The sequence below is a fragment of the Phacochoerus africanus genome, chromosome 3, assembly GCF_016906955.1.
Source record: "Phacochoerus africanus isolate WHEZ1 chromosome 3, ROS_Pafr_v1, whole genome shotgun sequence".
Lineage (NCBI taxonomy): Eukaryota > Metazoa > Chordata > Mammalia > Artiodactyla > Suidae > Phacochoerus > Phacochoerus africanus.
This window is the reverse complement of record NC_062546.1, coordinates 193,936,246-193,954,631: the sequence shown is the minus strand read 5'-3', so window position 1 is coordinate 193,954,631 and position 18,386 is coordinate 193,936,246. Positions and strand designations below refer to the sequence as shown.

Below are 18,386 nucleotides of genomic sequence, written 5' to 3'. Positions count from 1 at the left end.
AAACAAACAAAAAACCCTCCAAAACCCACCAAACAAAAGAACGCAGCGAATCCTGTGAGGACAACAAAAAGAGAGATTTCATTGTCATCCTATAAGCGACACTCCGTTTAAATTTAGCTGAGCCTGCAGTTCCCATTGTGGCTCAGGGGGAACGAACTGACAAGTGTCCCGGAGGATGCGGATCCGATCCCCGGACTCACTCAGCCTGGCCCAGCTCGTGTTGCCGTGAGCTGTGGTGCAGGTCACAGATGAGGCTCGGATTTGCCGTGGCTGTGGCTGTGGCTGTGGCCAGCTGCGACAGCTCTGATTTGACCCCTAGCCTGGGAACTTCCATATGCCATGCCATAAATAAAAATAAATAAATTTAGCCAGGACTGTTCTGTGGTGGCCTCACCTACGAAAGAGTCTTCAGGGTTCTGAATTCAGGAGGATCACCACGACCGGTCCGCCTCCAAGGAGACGAACACAGCTCCAGCTCAGCCATGCTGGCTGACCAAGTGGAGGGCTACAGGGAGAATCGCGCTGGTCTCTTCTGGAACCGACAATTCATAACAGCCTAGCAATGCTTTTTCTGAAGAGGCTGTGTTGCAAAAAAATATCCCGATTAGGAACGGAGAGGTCTGGCCTTCTTGTCCAGTGTTCATCACTTAGAAGGTGACCCTGGGCAAAGCCATTTAATTTCTCTGGGCTTCTGTTTCCCAGTGTAAAATGATGACTATGATTAAGAAAAGTGATCAGCTCATTTCAAAAGTTACTATATCTCTTTCCTAAATCTAATATCTTGGTTAGCTGAAGTGAGGTAAGTCACTTAAATTTCCTGTGGTTCAGTAAAAAGAGTAATTTTTTTTTTTTGGTTTGATAGCAAAGAACAAGATTTACTCACTTCTGTAGGTTCAATGCTTACGAGGGGCTCAAAGAGAGGTTTGCTGAGGAACAGAAGGACTAATGATCTGGAGCAACATGATGGGTGTGCAAGGTCATATTTCCCAAACTGTTAAGACTTGGTAGCCCCAAAGCATTGTCCATGGGGGGCGGGGGGGAGTGTGGATGGAGGGGACATGGGTGGGTGGAATTAACTCATTAGAGTTTTGTTCATACTTTTATTGTTAAACATACTCATTAGCAGCTGAATAAATGCGCCTCTCAATAAATGGTGATTGTGGGGGGTAGGTGGCAGAGGGAAAAGTATAAATGAAATCACACAGAATTATTAATGTCAATTTCTCAGGTACGTTTACATTCATGGATCATTATTTTTATTTATTGTTTTTGCATCCATCGAGCTACTGTTAATGTTTTTAAGTATAGAATCTAAAAAGAAGCTTGCTCCTTCGCAATAGGGATCTGAACAGAACTCTGGTCCACTCATTTTATTATTTCTCTTCCTGGCTAGGATTGGTCACATGTTGCTTTGCAGGTTTGAAAGAGCATCTATTCCTATTTCTTTAAATGCACCATTTCACATCTAGGTACAGTCTCAAATACCAAACTTTATTCACTGAAATGAGTATCTCTGACATAGAGAGTAGGGATGAAGAACTAGTAAACCAAAGGAAGTGTTTCTGCAGCGAAATTGCTTCTAGGAAATCCGGCAGATGGCATTTTTTTCATTACAGAGAAAGTTTTCCTGGGGGAAAATACCAAATTACTTAAAAAAAAAAAAAAAGTTACGTGGTCACATGGAATGGCTGTACCCCTCTGTTGAAGCCTGCAACACGTCTGCAAAGCCAGGCATGCCAGCCGAGAACATTTACACAGGCTGAAAATCACCAACTGCATGATGCCTGCACTGGGCCAGTGAAGGCTGGTATAATCAGGCAACTGAAGAAGATGCCACCATCAAAGGCATGTATTTATCCGTTTAGATCCGCCTTAGGCAGTTGGGTGAGTCATCTTCCAGGAATGATCGTTCATCCATCCGCCCTGAGATCTACATGTCAAACGATTGCCAATATTCCTGACATTCCTCATTATCTCCGTCTCTTTCTAGCTGTGCGCATCCTACTCAGTCCCTCACCAGAGAATAGCGGAAAAGGAAGAAACTCGGAAGAGGACTCAATTCCACCCTTTTATCATAAAAAATAAGAATAAAACAAAGGTCTGGTCGGATTCAGGGACTCGCACCTCAAGTCAAGTCAGTTCCTTGATATTCCAGGCCTGAGGCTCCGACCACCAAAGTTCCCATCTTTTTCTGTTTGTACCACACCATAAAAGATGAAAAGAGCATAAAGAATGTACGTATATGTGTAACTGGGTCACTTTGCTGTACAGCAGCAATGTACTGACAGAACATTGTAAATCAACCATAATAAAAAAATAACTAAAAAATTAAAAAAGAGGATGTATGTAATGCATTCCATTTTTTTCACAAACTTCCATACCATAATAAACAAGACAAATATCACTTTCCATACCTTTGCTGTAGCTTCAGTAAAAAGCAAAATTTTACAACTCGGTAAAATTCTTTTTTTTTTTTTTTTTACTTAAAATGTATCCCGATTTGTTCCTATGAACATATATGGTTATCAACAGGCACTGTCAAATGATCTTTTCATAACAAATGCTTTAGATATTAATTCAGAACCCAAACACTCTTTTCCAATATGGCTCCCCTGGTAATTTACATGTAAAGATGCAGAGACAAAGTAGCAACCAGTTTCATTCTGAAGCCAAGACCTTTGTAGTATATCACACCACAGCTTCGCATATGGCTAACCAGCAACCCCAACTGCACAGTGAGTGGTGGGGAGGGGGTGATGACTCCGCTTGATTTTCACAAGACAGCCTAAGTGTGATTGTGGCCATTTGCCTTTCAGAAGAGTCTAAGAAAAGAAACACAAGTTACTCCACATGTCAGGGAGGATCTCCAGTTTTAACCATTACACATGCTCCAGGCTGGCAGCTAGAAGTTGAAAAGGACAGAGCTTTGTACCCAGCCAGCTGAACTTGGTGGCAGGCTGTTTTTTTTCTTTTTTCTTTTTCTTTTTTTTTTTAAAAAAAGCACAAATTATCCATGGAAGGATGTGGGGGAGGGGAGAGAGGAAAATGCAACGAGCTAATGCTCCTAGTTGGCATCTGCCTTTTGACTCAAAGAAAGAGATGGCTCTCGTCCAAAATTTTTCTATTATTGTGGTATCAGCTGCCTCTTGGATTCGTTTATAAAAGCTGAGACTGCCAACAGAACAAGACAAGATTTCTGTTAATGGTAGTAAATGTGCAAGCCTCTTGAAATAACAGGGATTTTGATATTTCTTCTGCAAAGGCTACTTTGGTATTACTATTTTTCCCGGCATGAGCTTTAGGACTTAAAATTATGGCCAGCTACTGTTAAGAAATATGACAAGAGCCAATTCTCAGGTTAAAAAGTTGGTTCCTTGATTCCTTAACTTACTCTTCCAATATATTGAACTAAAGAATGGTCTGAAACTAATTGGTGCTGAATGTTTCTTGCCGGACTGGCATTCTACCAAATGAATTTCTATTAGTTGGCCCTTTCGAATCTCAGTATTATTGGTGACTGGTACACTAACTCCTTACTCTGAAAACTGGGAATCAAAGGGAAAGAACTAAATATTACAGTCGTTTAAAAAACAACTGTAGATTCTACCTATTTCATAAGATCTTCCTTATTAAAAAAAAAAAAAACCCTAATAAATAAATATACTAGGATGTTAGACTTAAAGCCCAGTAAAGAATAAGAAATGTTTCTAGCTTCCAGTGGAGATGCAGAAAGCTGGAAAAAGCACCACTCCCATCTGTGTAATAAACATAAATGCTGGATAGTGGCCAAATTAGTATCTTTTCCTGAGCCCATCAGAAAGCTGAGGCAGCAGGGAAGCCAACTAAACAGAAGTCTAAAATGGTGCAGCAGAGGGAGTGGGATGGACAGGGAGTTTGGGTTTAGCAGATGCAAACTATTACATTTAGAATGGATGAGGAATAAGGTCCTGCTGATAGAGCACAGGGCACTGTATCTAATCGCTTGGGATGGACCATGATGGAAGATAATATGAGTAAAAGAATGTGTGTGTATATATATATATATATATATATATATATATATATATGTCTGTATGTATGACTGGGTCATTTTGCTGTACAGCAGAAATTGACCCAACACTGTAAATCAACTATACTTTAATCAAAAAAAATTTTTTTAAGAAAAAAAAAATGGTACAGGAGTGCTTGCTTACCCAGGAGACACTCTGCTGGACACTAATAAAAAGAATTCAGCCAAAACTGTTAACTGCTAAAGGCTGGGTGAGAGTTCTCCAGATTCTATTCATAGACTATTCAACACAGGCCATTTGGGGGGCTGTAGTATGAAAGAACTCACACCCACTTTCAGGCGCTTCTCAGCACCTCATGCAGTCCTTGAAAAAGACATGGGTGAGAGAAAACAGACAGGGCCCTTGGTCATTTCCAGTACAGTCCTGGGGAAAGGACAGCCGCCACTGCAGGGAAGGCTACCTAGATCCTTCGTCCCTACTGTCTCTGAGGAACAAAAGTTGTCTATGCCTGGAAGAAAGGTAAAAACCCAGTTTCCCTTAAAGAAATAGTGAAAAACTCCTGCAGCTTAGGGAAGTGAAGAAAGAAAAAAGAAAAGGAAAAAAAAACCCCTCTAACCTCTAACTGAGAAGGCCACCCTTCCAAACGGAGCGGCACCGTGACTGCGCGGACCAAGGCTTCGTCAGAGCACAGCCCCACTGCCCTGCCGCCAGTAGACTGAAAAGCACAGAGTAACCAGGAACAGCAAGGCCTGGGGGAGCGGGAGGGGATCCAGCGCCTACTCCAGTTAAGGCGCAAAGGAAAGTCCTGAAGTTGAAGTTCAAGTAGACATGGAGGAACACTGACAAGTCAGCCCCCACCCTAAAAACAGGCAACGTCAGAGGAATCTGAAGTCCCTGGTGCACTGAGGGTGGCCATACGACACGTACTCAGTACTGCTCACAGTAATTCTGTATAATTGAAAAGACAGTGCTCAGGAGAACAAGGAGACGGATAATCCAGAGGCATGAGAAGACCTGGCGACACTAGCAACAAAGTTAATCTAATCAGCATCTGCAGAACACTCGACCCAGCTAGAGCAGGAAACATGTTCTTTTCAGGTGCACAAGCATTTTCTCCAGGAAGGAGAAATAAAATACCACAACCAGGTGAGACTTACCCTGGGAACACAAACCTACTTCAAGTTTGAAAATCAAAATAATGTAGTATGTCAATAGACCAAAGAAGAAAAAGTGTGTAAGTCTCAATGATTACAGAATTTTTAAAAATACTATTATTAACAGCACATCTCCTCCCCACCAAGAAAAGAGAAAAAGAAATATGTAGAAATTTAAGAAAATATATGGAGGAGGATCTGTATGTTCAGAAAATTGTAGGTGTGAAAATAAGATTACAACATAATAAGGAATGAAAAAAAAATTAGGTTTAAAATCATACATACCATATAGTCAACTTCCATAAAATAAATACTTTTCCACAGGAAAAAAAAGGCTAAAAAATAATAAAGGCCTTTAAAAAATAAAAAAGTCTCCTTGGTTTCTCATTCTTGATAAGATATCTGGTCATGAAGTGTTTGCAGGAAAATCAAATTGAAATTAATATAAACAACTTATAATGCTATTTCCTTTGCTGTCACCCATTATTTTATAATACATTTCAAGAATTCTCTTCAGATCAGTTTCACTGGAATTAGTTTCACGTGCTCTTAAAAACATTCATTGAAAATGAAGTTCTGTGGTCAAATAAGTTTGGAAAACATTAATTTGATACATTGGTTTCTTAATTACAGGACTAATTAGAATCATCCGTATACCAGGTTCACTCTGGATTTTCAAGGGGGGTATAGTTTGCAGTTTCCCAAATGTATTTGAATGCAGAACTTAAGGCAGTGAGGAGAGGGAGAGAGAAAGAGGAAAGAAGAGAGAGGAGAGAGTGGTTCTGGCTAAAAAGTGAAAGTAAGGGCAGACATTATTATTTTGCTTCTAAAGACTTCAGGGTGAGTCTCCCAAGAATAAGAGACCTTCTGCTACTTATCCACCATACCACTGTCTCATCAAAGAAAGTTGGATTATTTCCCAAATCATATCGAATATCTAGTCCAAATACAAAATTCCCGTTTTCTCAAAAAACGTCTTTTCTAAGAACCAGTTTTTCAAGATTCTTATGTTACATTTGCCTGCTATTTCCATCTAATATAAAATAACATCCTGCTTTTTTTTTGACATTGATCCCCCCCCCCAGGAGACCATTCTCATTGAACTGTAGAAACCCCATGTTTATCTGATGTTTCCATTTATTCCTCTAGTCTATACATCTCCTGTATATGGACACTTCCACTGGAAGGCAGAGTCAGGCTAAACATTTTTAGTAAGAAGGGGGTCATGGACGATGCTGGGTGCCTTCATAATTTAGGCTTCCTTTTCTTGTTTTCAGACAACCGCAGTCGTCTTTGACTCACCCCTCTTGCTGTCATTTCCCCACCTCCACGCACATCGCTACTGCTAAGACCAAATTCCCTCAAGTCAGGAGCCAGGCAGTCGTAATTCATGTACTCGCATCACTTGGCGCGATGCCTGGTACCCCCCCCCCCCCCCCCCCCCCCGCCAGGTGCTCAGTCCTTGTTTGTGGAATGACTGCTGCTGGAGTCATAAAACATGGCTCTGATCACATCACTCCCCCGTGCAGAACTCTAGCTGGTATTTACACCAGCTCCCTTTTCCATTTGGCGTATTTAATTCCAGGACCACTGTGACTGCCCCAGCCCAGCTTCCCACTCTTCCTCCCCTTCTCCTCTTAATGCTCCGTTCAAAACTGAGGGCGGGCAGGCCACAGTCTTTTCTTCTGTGTCTGAAAGATACCGATTTCTTCCTGAAAGGCCCTTCCCCATCTCTACAAAGATCTTGAAGGTTATCTCTAAAGCCCCCTCTTCTGTGAATCTCTGATAGATCTAGTTGAGAGAAAGTCACCCCTTCTCACTGCCTTTAGTAACTGGCCTGAGCCTCTCTCTGGCACCCAATACTGTGGTTACTTAGGGCATCTGGCAGGTGTCTCCCGTACTAGAGACTGTGAACTTTGGAGGGAAGATTCCATTTTTTACCTTTCTGTATTCCCTAATATGGTACATGGAACAGAGTATGCTTATCAATGAAGAGATGATTTTTAGTCACTACTAAATGATAAAAAATACTCGAACTCAAACGCCAAACCTAGCACAAAGATGGCAAAGTAAATATAGTGGTTTTCATATATCAGTTTGTAAAAGAATCTTCTGGAAAGTCGGTTAAAAATACAGATTCCTAGGTGTTCCCATCATGGCTCAGTGGAAACGAATCTGACTAGCATCCATGAGGACATGGGTTCGATCCCTGGCCTCACTCATTGGGTTAAGGATCTGGCGTTGCTGTGAGCTGTGGTGTAGGTTACCAACATGGTTCTGATCCTGTGTTGCTGTGGCTGTGGCGTAGGCTGGCAGCTGTAGCTCTGACTGGACCCCTCGCCTGGGAACTTCCATATGCCACAGGTGTGGCCCTAAAAAGATTAAAAAAAAAAAAAAAAAAATCCTAGGCTCTGCCTAGGAGACTGGATCAGCAGGCCTGCAGTGGAACCCTGAGTCTGAATTCTTATCAAGCTGTCCATGTGATTTTGAGGAAGGTCTGTGGGCCACATTTTGATATACAGTGACATGCAGCCTGCTTTGCAGTTATGAATGCCAAAGTAAACCCTTTTTTTCACGCACCTAAGAATTTTTTTTTAATTTTTTATTTATTTATTTATTTTTTTAGTTTCTTGACTTCAATGCCAAAGCACTGAGTGCAGCAGGCCTATAAAAAGAACCACTTTAACAATACATACATAGTCTGGCACCTTATTAGCTTATTAGGTTGCTGGAAATATGGCATCACACCCCATCCTTTTTCATCACCATCTGCACACGCTCTTGTCATCTACATATCCTTTTTATAAACTATTTAAAGTTTAATTTGCCCCAAATAGTCCTTTTTCAGACCATCTCACCATGTGAGGTAGGCTTTAAAATAAGTGAAGGGCGCAAAATTCCTACCTTGGTCCCAGAGGCTAGCTCTCAGCGCTTGCTCCAGCTGTTCCTCCTCACTCAGTCCTGCCGTGTACGCATCATAGTTCCTGGGTCCTTCTTCATAGAAACCTGGTCTGCCAGACGGGTGGTAGTCCTGATACCCCGAGTAGCCTACAGGCACAATGAAAAAGTTATGCAACGTTGCCACGGGCTCTTCTTTCACGCCTCCTATTTTGGAAGCAAAGACAACACAATAATGTATGTCATTACTTTGATTACAGCAAAGATCCTCAACATACGAAACGGTGACCAATGGGAGTTTCCGCTGTGGCTCTGTGGTAATGAGGATGTGGGTTCAATCCCTGGCCTCGCTCAGTGGGTTAAGGATGCAGCGTTTCCGTGAGCTGTGGTGTAGGTCGCAGATGCTGCTCAGGTCTGGTGTTGCTGTGGCTGTGATGTAGGCTGGAAGCTGCAGCTCCCTTGCAACCCCTAGCCTGGGAACCTCCATACGACGCAGGGGTGGCCCTAATAAGAAAGAAAGAAAAAAGAAATAGTGACCAGTGGAGAATGCCACCAGGAGGGTGGGCAGTGACTGTCCTGGCACTGTTGTATCCATGGTAGCCAGCGTGGCACTGGATATGAATGAGTCCCTATGTGCCGAAGAGGAAGGTGTTACCTTGCAAGGCATGAGCGGGACTGGAGACGGGGCTGGAGTGGGATACTACTGACATAGGATTCTTTCAGTCCAGAGTTATTTAATACTTGGAATATTTTCAATGACGTCCTGACTGGAGTCAAGGGAATGGTTGGCAGTTGGCAGGCCTTCCCGTCCAGCGGCTCCGGACAACGAGAGGCAGACCAACGTTTAACGCATATGCCGTGCTGGGCCTGGTGCTTCGACAGTGTGACCACGTGGAGCTATACAAGCCAAGGTCTCTCCAGTTATAATCCTATGTCAGAGATCATAATTTCTATTACTAGCACTTTCGAGAAACTGGTTGCTAGTAAAAGGGGAGAGGAGACAATGGGGTCATTCAAACCTTGACGTGTCATCAATCAAGGACAAAGGTGACTTTTGCAAAGCACTTCCACCAACTTCCCGCCAAAGTCGGTTTGGGCTTATTCCTGACATTGTCTTTTTTAATCACTCACTTTTATGGAATGTGGAAGAGACTATTTTTCCCCACAGAAGATGACCAATCCAATTCTGGTGTCAGGAGAGAGAAGTAATAGCCTAATTTTCTCTCCTTTTCTCCTTCCTTGGTCATGCCCTTTGAAGATTTTCAAATGTTTAATTAATGTGCTTTTTGTTATTGATGAAAATTCCTACCCTTCACACAGGTCTTGTGTCCTACGTCCCCACACCAACCCAACATAGCACGTGCCTCAGTCTAATCTTATAATGGCTTTAACTGTGGCTTTTTAGAAAAACCACAATCAAGTCAAAAAGAGGAACATAGTTAGAACCTAGTTGAGATTTCATATTCAGAATTTTTGATAATTGGTCTTAAAGCTAATTTAAAATTTACCTTTGTGCTGGTTATGCATAAAATGCTTTCCTAATATACAAGACTAAAAGGGACACAGTTTAACTCTCAGGCACTCTGAAAGTCTTTATTTTCAAATAAAAAGGAAATGGAAATAAAACACTGATAATAATGATAATCTAATGTAATTATATGTGTTTATGTAAATACTTGTCATGTAAAGTATTTGTGTCTGTTGGCTATGTTTTTACAATAGCTTTCATGAGCTATAACTGACAAAGTACATAATTCACCAATTAAAAGTGGGAAACATACTTCGTATGAAACATGCTCCACGGCTTTGAATATGATTGTGGAGTTGCACCACAATCAGTTTTAGGACATTTTTATCATCCCCTCCAAAAGAAACCTGTACCCTTTAGCTATCACCCCAATCCTCACAGCCCCAAATAACCACTAATCTACAGTCTATCTCTATAGCTATGCCTATTCTGGACAATTTTACGATTTATATCATTATTTGGATTATACTAATAATCCTCAAAGTAAGAAATGATGACCAAAGGAAAAATGAATCACATATAATATGTGGTGTTTTGTGTATGGTTTATTTCATTCAACATAATGCTTTCATGGTTCACCCATGTTGCGGCATGAATCAGTATTTTATTCTTTTTCACAGTCAAGCAATATTTCACTGTATAACTAGATCACATTTTGTTTATTCATTCATCAATTGATAGACATTTAGGTTATTTCTACTTTTGACTATAATAAATAATGGTGCTATAAACATTTGCATACAAGTTTTTTATTTGGATGTATGACTTCATTTCTCTTGAGTACACATCGAGAAGTGGAATTATTGGGTCCTATGGTAATTTTATATTTAACCATCTGAAACCGCCAGAATGTTTTCCAAAGCAGTTGCACAATTTCTTTTCTTTTTTCTTTCTTTGGTTGTGCCCACAGCATGCAGAAATCCCCAAACTAGGGATCAAACCCAGACCCTGAGGCAACACCGGATCACTAATCCATTGAACCACCAGGGAACTCCAACTGCACAATTTTATATTCACACCAGCAATGCGTATGGGTTCATATTTCTCCACATCTTCACCAACACTTGTTATCCTCTGTTCTTTAAATTACAGCCACCCTAATGGGCATGAAGTGGTACCTCACTGCGGACTTGCTGGCTAATGACACTGAGCATCTTTTCATGTGCTTATTGACCACATGTATACCTGCTTTGAGGACAATCTATTCAGTCCTGGCTCACTCTTACTGATTATTACCTTACTCTCTCTTCAATCATCTGTTACAATATCTTCTATGTTGGTACTAATTGACTTAATGTCCTTGAGAGTCACAAAAATGAATGATTTAAACAATACTAAATAAAACTGTTTGGGATTTGGGTGGCTAATTCTGACAAGCCTTGCTTCTAATGAAGTAAAAATTGGTGGGGATTTACTAAAGACCTCCAGTTACCCAATGTCCATATTCTCTCTCATGTGTTTCCCATGTCAGAATACGAACATTATGGTATTTAAATCAGCATAAGAATATAAATAAATTTTCCAAATCCTCACAGTGATTTAGGACTGAAGTGGGATCTGGACACAATTTTTAATATGGACCCCCTTTCTGAAAATGGTCACTATTCAACAGGACAACCAGAAAAATGCAGCTCCCACCACTGTGTTGGGGAACACCCACCAGCAAGTTTCATATCCTGAGATAAAGGAGACTGTGGCACGGCTACAAATCTTGCTTTCTATGCTTCTTCCTCCAAAAGCCAAAAAACAAAACCAAACCAAAAACACCAGACCTTTTATATAAGGACAAATGGTCAAAACAAAAATCAATACATCTCCTTCACAAAGAACAAAAGCAAGAGGCAACCATTCCAAACGTAATAGAATATTTATGGATAAATTGCTGAATGCCATGGGATGCTTCAGCAAAGCCTGAATAGAGAGGCTGCCCAATTCCCTAAGAGTGCCAATTATTTTATTGCAACACAAAAAGCACACTGGGCACTTTCCCACATGGCTCATTACCACGTTCGAAGCCCTGTGGAAAGTCATTTTGTTACAGAAGGTCTAAGCAGTATCTTTACCTACCTACCCTCGAAAATTATCCAGCTAACTCAAAACCCAAAATAACCCCAAAGCTCTGAATACCTATCTACACAGATAGCAGAAATACTACATAGGTCTACAGAGTTTTAATCCACAGGGAAATTTGCTATGATTTCAGGCAACATTTCCTAGATATAGAAAAACATCTTTCTTCACATTATTTATTTAAAACACAACTGAGCAATGCCTTAGTAAAATACAGCCTACAACTCTAAACATCTGAATATTACAAAATCAAATTTGGCACTCGTCAGACAAAACATGAGGAGAGACAAAGGGAAAATTTTAATGCTTTAAGTCAAAAAGACTTAAAAGTTCTATATCATCAATCGTAAGTCATCAACAGGACCAAAAATCCCATCAATATCTATTAGAATGAGAACAGGTCTCCTGGGACCAAAAATTTTCTACAGCTGTTCCGTTGGCCCAATCAGATATTTTTTAATCTTCATAATAAACATGGCTGGGAAAAAAACCTAACAATCAAACACTTAAGATAAATAAGTTTAAATTGTATCCTGTGATGAATACTAGTTTAATATTCCTTTGTAGTTATATACTTTGGCTCTGTAATAAAAGAAATTCTGGTTATCATTATTCTATAAACTACTCCATCTGTTCCTTATACACATACCGAGATTTCACGGCAAAAGAGATCAAGAAACACCACTAAGATTAGAAAAATTGGTAACAGCTTTTTAAACATTCATGAGGTTCTCTGACCTACAAAGACCTTTCCAGCTAAGGACGGTTACATTAAGGATAAATCATTACTGGTAAGAAATACATATGCTCCCATAAAAGTTCCCTGGATGAACCTTAGCATGGCCACCTGGCCTTATGTACCTCTGCCTTTGAAGAAATCCAATCTATACATATATGTATTTAGTACTCTTTCAGGGGATAAGAAGGAAAGGTAAAAGGAGCTTTTGTTTTTTTCCTTTAATTCTCTGGTCTGTGTGTCTGCTGGGCTTATGCCTCTTTCAAATTAAGGAAAAAAGCAGCCTCTCGGCCTTTTTTAAATTAAGTTCCAAAAAGACGAAAGAAAAGTCAATAAGGGAAACGCCCCTAATTCTGTAAGATTAAATCAGTCGAAGGCTCATTTTGCAGCCCTGCACAATAGAAAAAGCAGGGCTAGGAATCAGTGACTTGCTTTTTTTAGCCTATATCTATAACTAACTACCTGTATGACTTGAGCCAAATGACTTAACATTTCTAAACCTCAATTTCCCGGCTGTCTCACAAGAGACTAGGACCAGGTAATCTACGATAGTTCAAGCCATGTCAGTGTACAAGCATATTGGTTTTATTGTCTTCAGCCAGAGAAACATTGTTTCTTTTGGAGATTGAAAAAATGAACCAGGCAAGAAGCTCCTTTTCCATTTAGCAGCTTGGGAGCCTACTGAAGAGAATGTAAAGTCAAGAGGAAGAGAGGAATCACATGGGAGATAGAACCAACAGGGCCTTTCTACCCAATTTGCCTCTAATCACACAGGCCAAGTGTCGGGAGACATGTTTCTACAATATTTCCTTGGCGTCTTTGCTTCTATTTTCTATGCCGAACACTCCATCTTGTCCTGTTTTACTCTGCCCCATCTTCCTGCTTGAAAAACAGTCGCAGTGCTGGTAAATGACTTAAGCTTAAGAACACAGACCTAAAGGCATGAGTTATTCATAGGGTCAGCTGAATAGGACATAAAGCATTGGTCTAGGCATGCCGGACCTGTGCAGATGGGCACAGCCTTTGCACAGCATGATAGGTCCTCTTAAGAAAAAGAGGAAGATGAGCCTCATGGCCCCAAGGGGTTTATGAGGGTTCGTTAGCAGGATATGCATCAGCAAGGAGAACCCAGGTGGTGTAAACCTAAGCACCTAGGCACGCAGGGTAGGTAGATAGGCACGCTGTTTGCAGAAGCGCAATGGTGGTTCTCTAGATGATATGCATAGACAGCTGACCCCAAGCTTCCTCAATGCTAATGACTGTTAAATGCCTAGAGGTCAGAGTAAAAGCTTAACCATCTACCGGCTATGTGACTTTTAAAACAATAAAAAACTACAACCTGCACCTATAGCCCCCTTCTCACTTGATGTCATCCTAAAGCTCACAGTGAAAGCAGTGTGGTTCCTTGAGGCAGGTGCTCTTGGTCCCTGAGAACTTGAGTCCCCCGGTTCCCACCTTTAATTAAGATACATGTCTCTGTGCCTTGTTTTATGTTAACTCTTTTCCTTAAGTTTCATAGCACCCATTCTTCAGCCCTCACCTGCTGGGCTGGTCTTGGCAGCCGAGTATAACCTTCTTCTACTTAAGTCGGTGTGAACTGGCCTCCATAACCAACAACCAGAAGGACCCAGCACTCTTCCAAATGACTCCAGCCATCAGCTTTGTTGACAGGTAATCATCACGCCTCCCCTCTTCAGGTGAGTCCACAGATAGAAGAGGTGAGCCTGCACTGTCCAGCAACTGTTCCTCTCCTGCACTGAGACCACGGTTCCAGGATTTTACCCTCCAGTTCATCAGAGGCGAAAGCCTCAGAGGGAAGCCTCTTGTTTGGGTAGTGTCAGGATTCCCCTCTGCGGTATGCAAGTCTGCATAACCCTCATCATCTAAGCCCATGATTGTTGTTCCTGAACCCATCGGAATCACCTGGGAAGGTTAAAAAAAAAGAAAGCCTACGTCCCTGTTTCTATCCGTATCTTGACTTTATCGGTCTGGGTTGAATTCAAGGCATGGATATGTTGTAAAAGCTCCTCAGGCGATTCATATAAACAGCCAGGCTTGACAATCATGATCCAAGCTGCCAAAAACACAGCTTGACTGTAACCCCAACAGTATCACTCCACTGAAGAAATCCTTCAGTGGCGCTCCAGTACCTTCTGGATAATTCCAGACAGGCCTTTTCATAAAGGCCTGAAAAGCCCTTTCCTCTCAGGATCTAGATGTTGGAGTTATCAGACAGATTTTAAAGAGGATTATAACCACATCCCATGAGATAAAGGTGAACCCTCTTGAAATGAATGGAGAGAAGAATTTTCAGTAGAGACACGGGAACAATGAAAGAGAACCAAATAGAAACTTTATAACTAAAAAATACACTATTAAAAAAAGTCACTGGATAGGTTCGACACGTTCAATAGCAGAATAGAGATGACAGGATTGAGTCAGTGAACTTGAAAATAAAACAACAGGAGTTCCCATCGTGGCTCAGTGGTTAACAAATCCGACTAGGAACCATGAGGTTGCAGGTTTGATCCCCGGCCTCGCTCAGTGAGTTAAGGATCCGGCGTTGCCGTGAGCTGTGATGTAGGTCGCAGACGCGGCTCAGACCCCATGTTGCTGTGGCTCTGGTGTAGGCCGGTGGCTACAGCTCCGATTCCACCCCTAGCCTGGGAACCTCCATATGCCACGGGTGCGGCCCTAGAAAAGGCAAAAAGCCAAAGAAACAAACGAACAAAACAATAAGACTATCCAGTATGAAGAACACACGGGGAAAAAGACTAAAAGAAATAAACAGAGGCTGGGGGGCTTGGGGGACATGATCAAAATGTCTAAAGTTCATGTCATTAAAGTCTCAGAAGGAGAAAAAAAGTAAATTGGCAGAGAAAAAAAAGTATTTACAGAAACAGTATCTGAAAAGAAAAGTATTTATAGAAACAGTCCCTTCCAAATTCAGTGAAAGACAAAGTAGATAGTTCCCACTGCGGCTCAGTGGGTTAAGAACACGACACTGTCTCTCTGGGGATATGAGTTTGATCCCTGGCCTCGATCAGTAGGTTAAGGATCCGGTGTTGCCACAAGCTGTGGTGTAGGTCGCAGATGTGGCTCAGATCCATTGTTGCTGTGGCTGTGGTGTAGGCCGGCAGCTGCAGCTCGGATTCGACTCCTAGCCTGGGAACATCCACATGCCGCGGGAATGGCCCTAGAAAAGGCAAAAAGACAAAAAAAAAAAAAAAAAGGCTATGACTTACTGTCCAAGTACAACCCATCGCCTCTTTTTGTAAATAAGGTTTCGTTAGAACACAAAACTACACACGTCTGCTTGTGAACTGTGCGTGGCGGCTTTCAAGCTTTCAAGCTACGATGACAGGTTGACTAGTTGTCCAGAGACCGTATGGCCAACAGAACTCGAAAACAGCAGCGATCTGGCCCTGAACAGAAGAGGCTGCTGAGCTCATATTTCAGCCACAGCGGTTCACAGGCGGGACTGTAACAGCCACTCAGTGCTTCTGGAGCCCGAGGCTTCTTTAGTATCGCTGGTACTGACCTACGATATTACGGTGCAGCCGCCGCATGCTGGTTTGTGAGGGTTTTAGCCTAAAGCAGGTCATGTGCTTCAACAGGAGGTCCCCGTTGCCTATTTACAAAGACATCTAGGAAAAATACACCTGCCTCTTTAGGTCACGGGGCATTAACCATCAGAGGAATGCCTAGCTTAGCCTCTAAGGGTAAGTGTGATTCTTCTTGGATCTGTAGGTGGTGGGGGGGACAGTGGAAAAGCTTATACTTGAAACTAGCTTCTAACACTTGGCCAGCAGTATGGTCCCTTAGGCTGAGAATCAAGGGACCTGCGTCTAGTATGAACCTTACCACGTCGGAAAGACCTCAAACGGATCCGACGATACTTTCATGCCCATTCCCTCTTTCCCTGGGCTTCCCTCCCAACACCCCCCAATACGCCCCCTGGGCCGCCCCCCACTGCTTTCAGGAATGTTAGAGGCGCAAGCACGTAACGTGTGAAGTGCACAATCATGGCATAAACTCATGGTATTACCCTAAAGTAGCTCTATGGTAGCAAACACTGTAATTTAAGAAATATGTTTAAATGTAGCAAATGAGGAGTTCCCGTCATGGCGCAGTGGTTAACGAATCCAACTAGGAACCATGAGGTTGCGGGTTCGGTCCCTGCCCTTGCTCAGTGGGTTAACGATCCGGCGTTGCCGTGAGCTGTGGTGTAGGTTGCAGACGCGGCTCAGATCCAGCGTTGCTGTGACTCTGGCATAGGCTGGCGACCACAGCTCCGATTCGACCCCTAGCCTGGGAACCTCCATATGCCGCAGGAGCGGCCCAAGAAATAGCAAAAAGACAAAAAAATAAAATAAAATAAGGTAAAATAAAATAAAAATAAATGTAGCAAATGAAATAAAGTACTTACCTGAATTATTATAGTAGTATTGCTGTCCTGGGTAATCAATATTGGAGGGGAAAATGCCTGAATATGAAAGAAACAAACATTTTAAATGGGGCCATAGGCTTCCCCAGCCTCCAGCTTTATCGAGGTACGACTGACAAATAAAACTTGTCCATGTTTAGGCTGTGCAATGTGATGATTAAACATACATGCATATTATGACATGATTACCATGACCAAGTTAATGCACACACCCTTCATCCACACACTTACCACTGCGCGTGCACGTGAGAACGAGTAAGATCCACCTCATAGTAAATTTCGAGCATAGACTATCGTATGAGTGAGTATGGCCCCCGGGCTGCTTGTTACATCCCCAGACCTTACTCGTCACTGGACGTTTGTACCTTTGACTAACATCTCCACTTCCTTCCCCTGCCACCCCTTGGAAACCACGGTTCTCTCTGGTACTATGAGTTTAACGTTGTTAGATTTCACATATGAGATCACATGGTATCTGTTTGCCTTTGGATATCTCGAATTCATTCCCTTTGGATGTATACTCAGAAGTAGGACCGCTGGATCATATGGTAGCTCTATTTTTAATCTTTTAAGGAATTTCCATGCTGTTTCCCATAGCGGCTGCACCAATTTATGTTGCCAGCAATAGTGTATAGGTGCTGCCTTTTCTCTACATCCTTACCAACACTTTTTATCTCGTCTTTTTGATAAGAGCCATCCCGATCCTTCCTGACGGCAATCTATATTATAAAGGCTACAGTAAACAAAACCGTAAGGTACTGGTATCAAAAACAGATGCATTGTCCAAAGGGAGAGAACAGCCGTAAGGCTGTAACCACTAGCTTTTCCAACAATTAAGAGATTCTTTGTAATAAAGCTCAAAGTGATTTCTAAACAATTGTTAAAATGAGCGTTGTTCTGGAGTTCCTGTCCTGGCTCAGTGGTTAATGAATCTGACGAGGAACCATGAGGTTGCAGGTTCAACCCCTGGCCTCGCTCAGTGGGTTGGGGATCTGTCGTTGCCGTTGCCGTGAGCTGTGATGTAGGTCGCAGACGTGGCTTGGATCCCACATTGCTGTGGCTCTGGCGTAGGCTGGCGGCTACAGCTCCGATTAGAGCCCTAGCCTGGTAACCTCCATATGCCACGGGTACAGCCCTAGAAAAGACAAAAATAATAATAATAACAATAATAATAATAATAATAATAATAATAATAATAATAATAGGCTCTGTTTTGTTTGGGGTATCCCTACAGGGAACAGAATGTGTGGGGGACAATGAAACCCCAACTTAAACTCTCTAAAGTTCCTTAAGTTCCTGGCAACATAAGGTGGGCTTTGCTTTGAAGGGACGGAGCTTGGTCTTTGAGGCCTCTGTACAAGTAGAGATGCTCTGGCGACAGGGGCGCTGGGAAGGCCATGGTCTTACTCTTCCCAAGGGACTTGCCCCTTTCTTATCCCTAAAAGCGCAGTAGGACAGCAAGGTGCTCCTCTCCTAAGGGTCATCGGACAGCAGCCCTCACGTGCCTCATCCCTTCCCACAGGGCTCCTGTGTCACCTCAATT

General features: G+C 42.2%; 1 protein-coding gene across 3 annotated transcripts in view; it reads right to left on the bottom strand.

The window, feature by feature from the left end:
- The window catches only part of RHBDD1 (rhomboid domain containing 1), a 121,009-nt gene that overhangs the window by 38,908 nt on the left and 63,715 nt on the right, over positions 1-18,386 (bottom strand). Inside the window, exons 5-7 of one of the 3 annotated variants that reach the window (XM_047773659.1) lie at positions 16,826-16,882; positions 8,069-8,212; positions 2,475-2,822 (exon numbers count right to left, since the gene is read on the bottom strand). In XM_047773659.1, coding sequence (XP_047629615.1) covers positions 2,689-2,822; positions 8,069-8,212; positions 16,826-16,882 — 335 coding nt within the window. In that variant the 3' untranslated portion in view covers positions 2,475-2,688. Of the gene's footprint in view, positions 1-2,474; positions 2,823-8,068; positions 8,213-16,825; positions 16,883-18,386 lie in introns of those variants that run through there. The other 2 variants (XM_047773658.1, XM_047773660.1) reach the window with 2 other exon arrangements.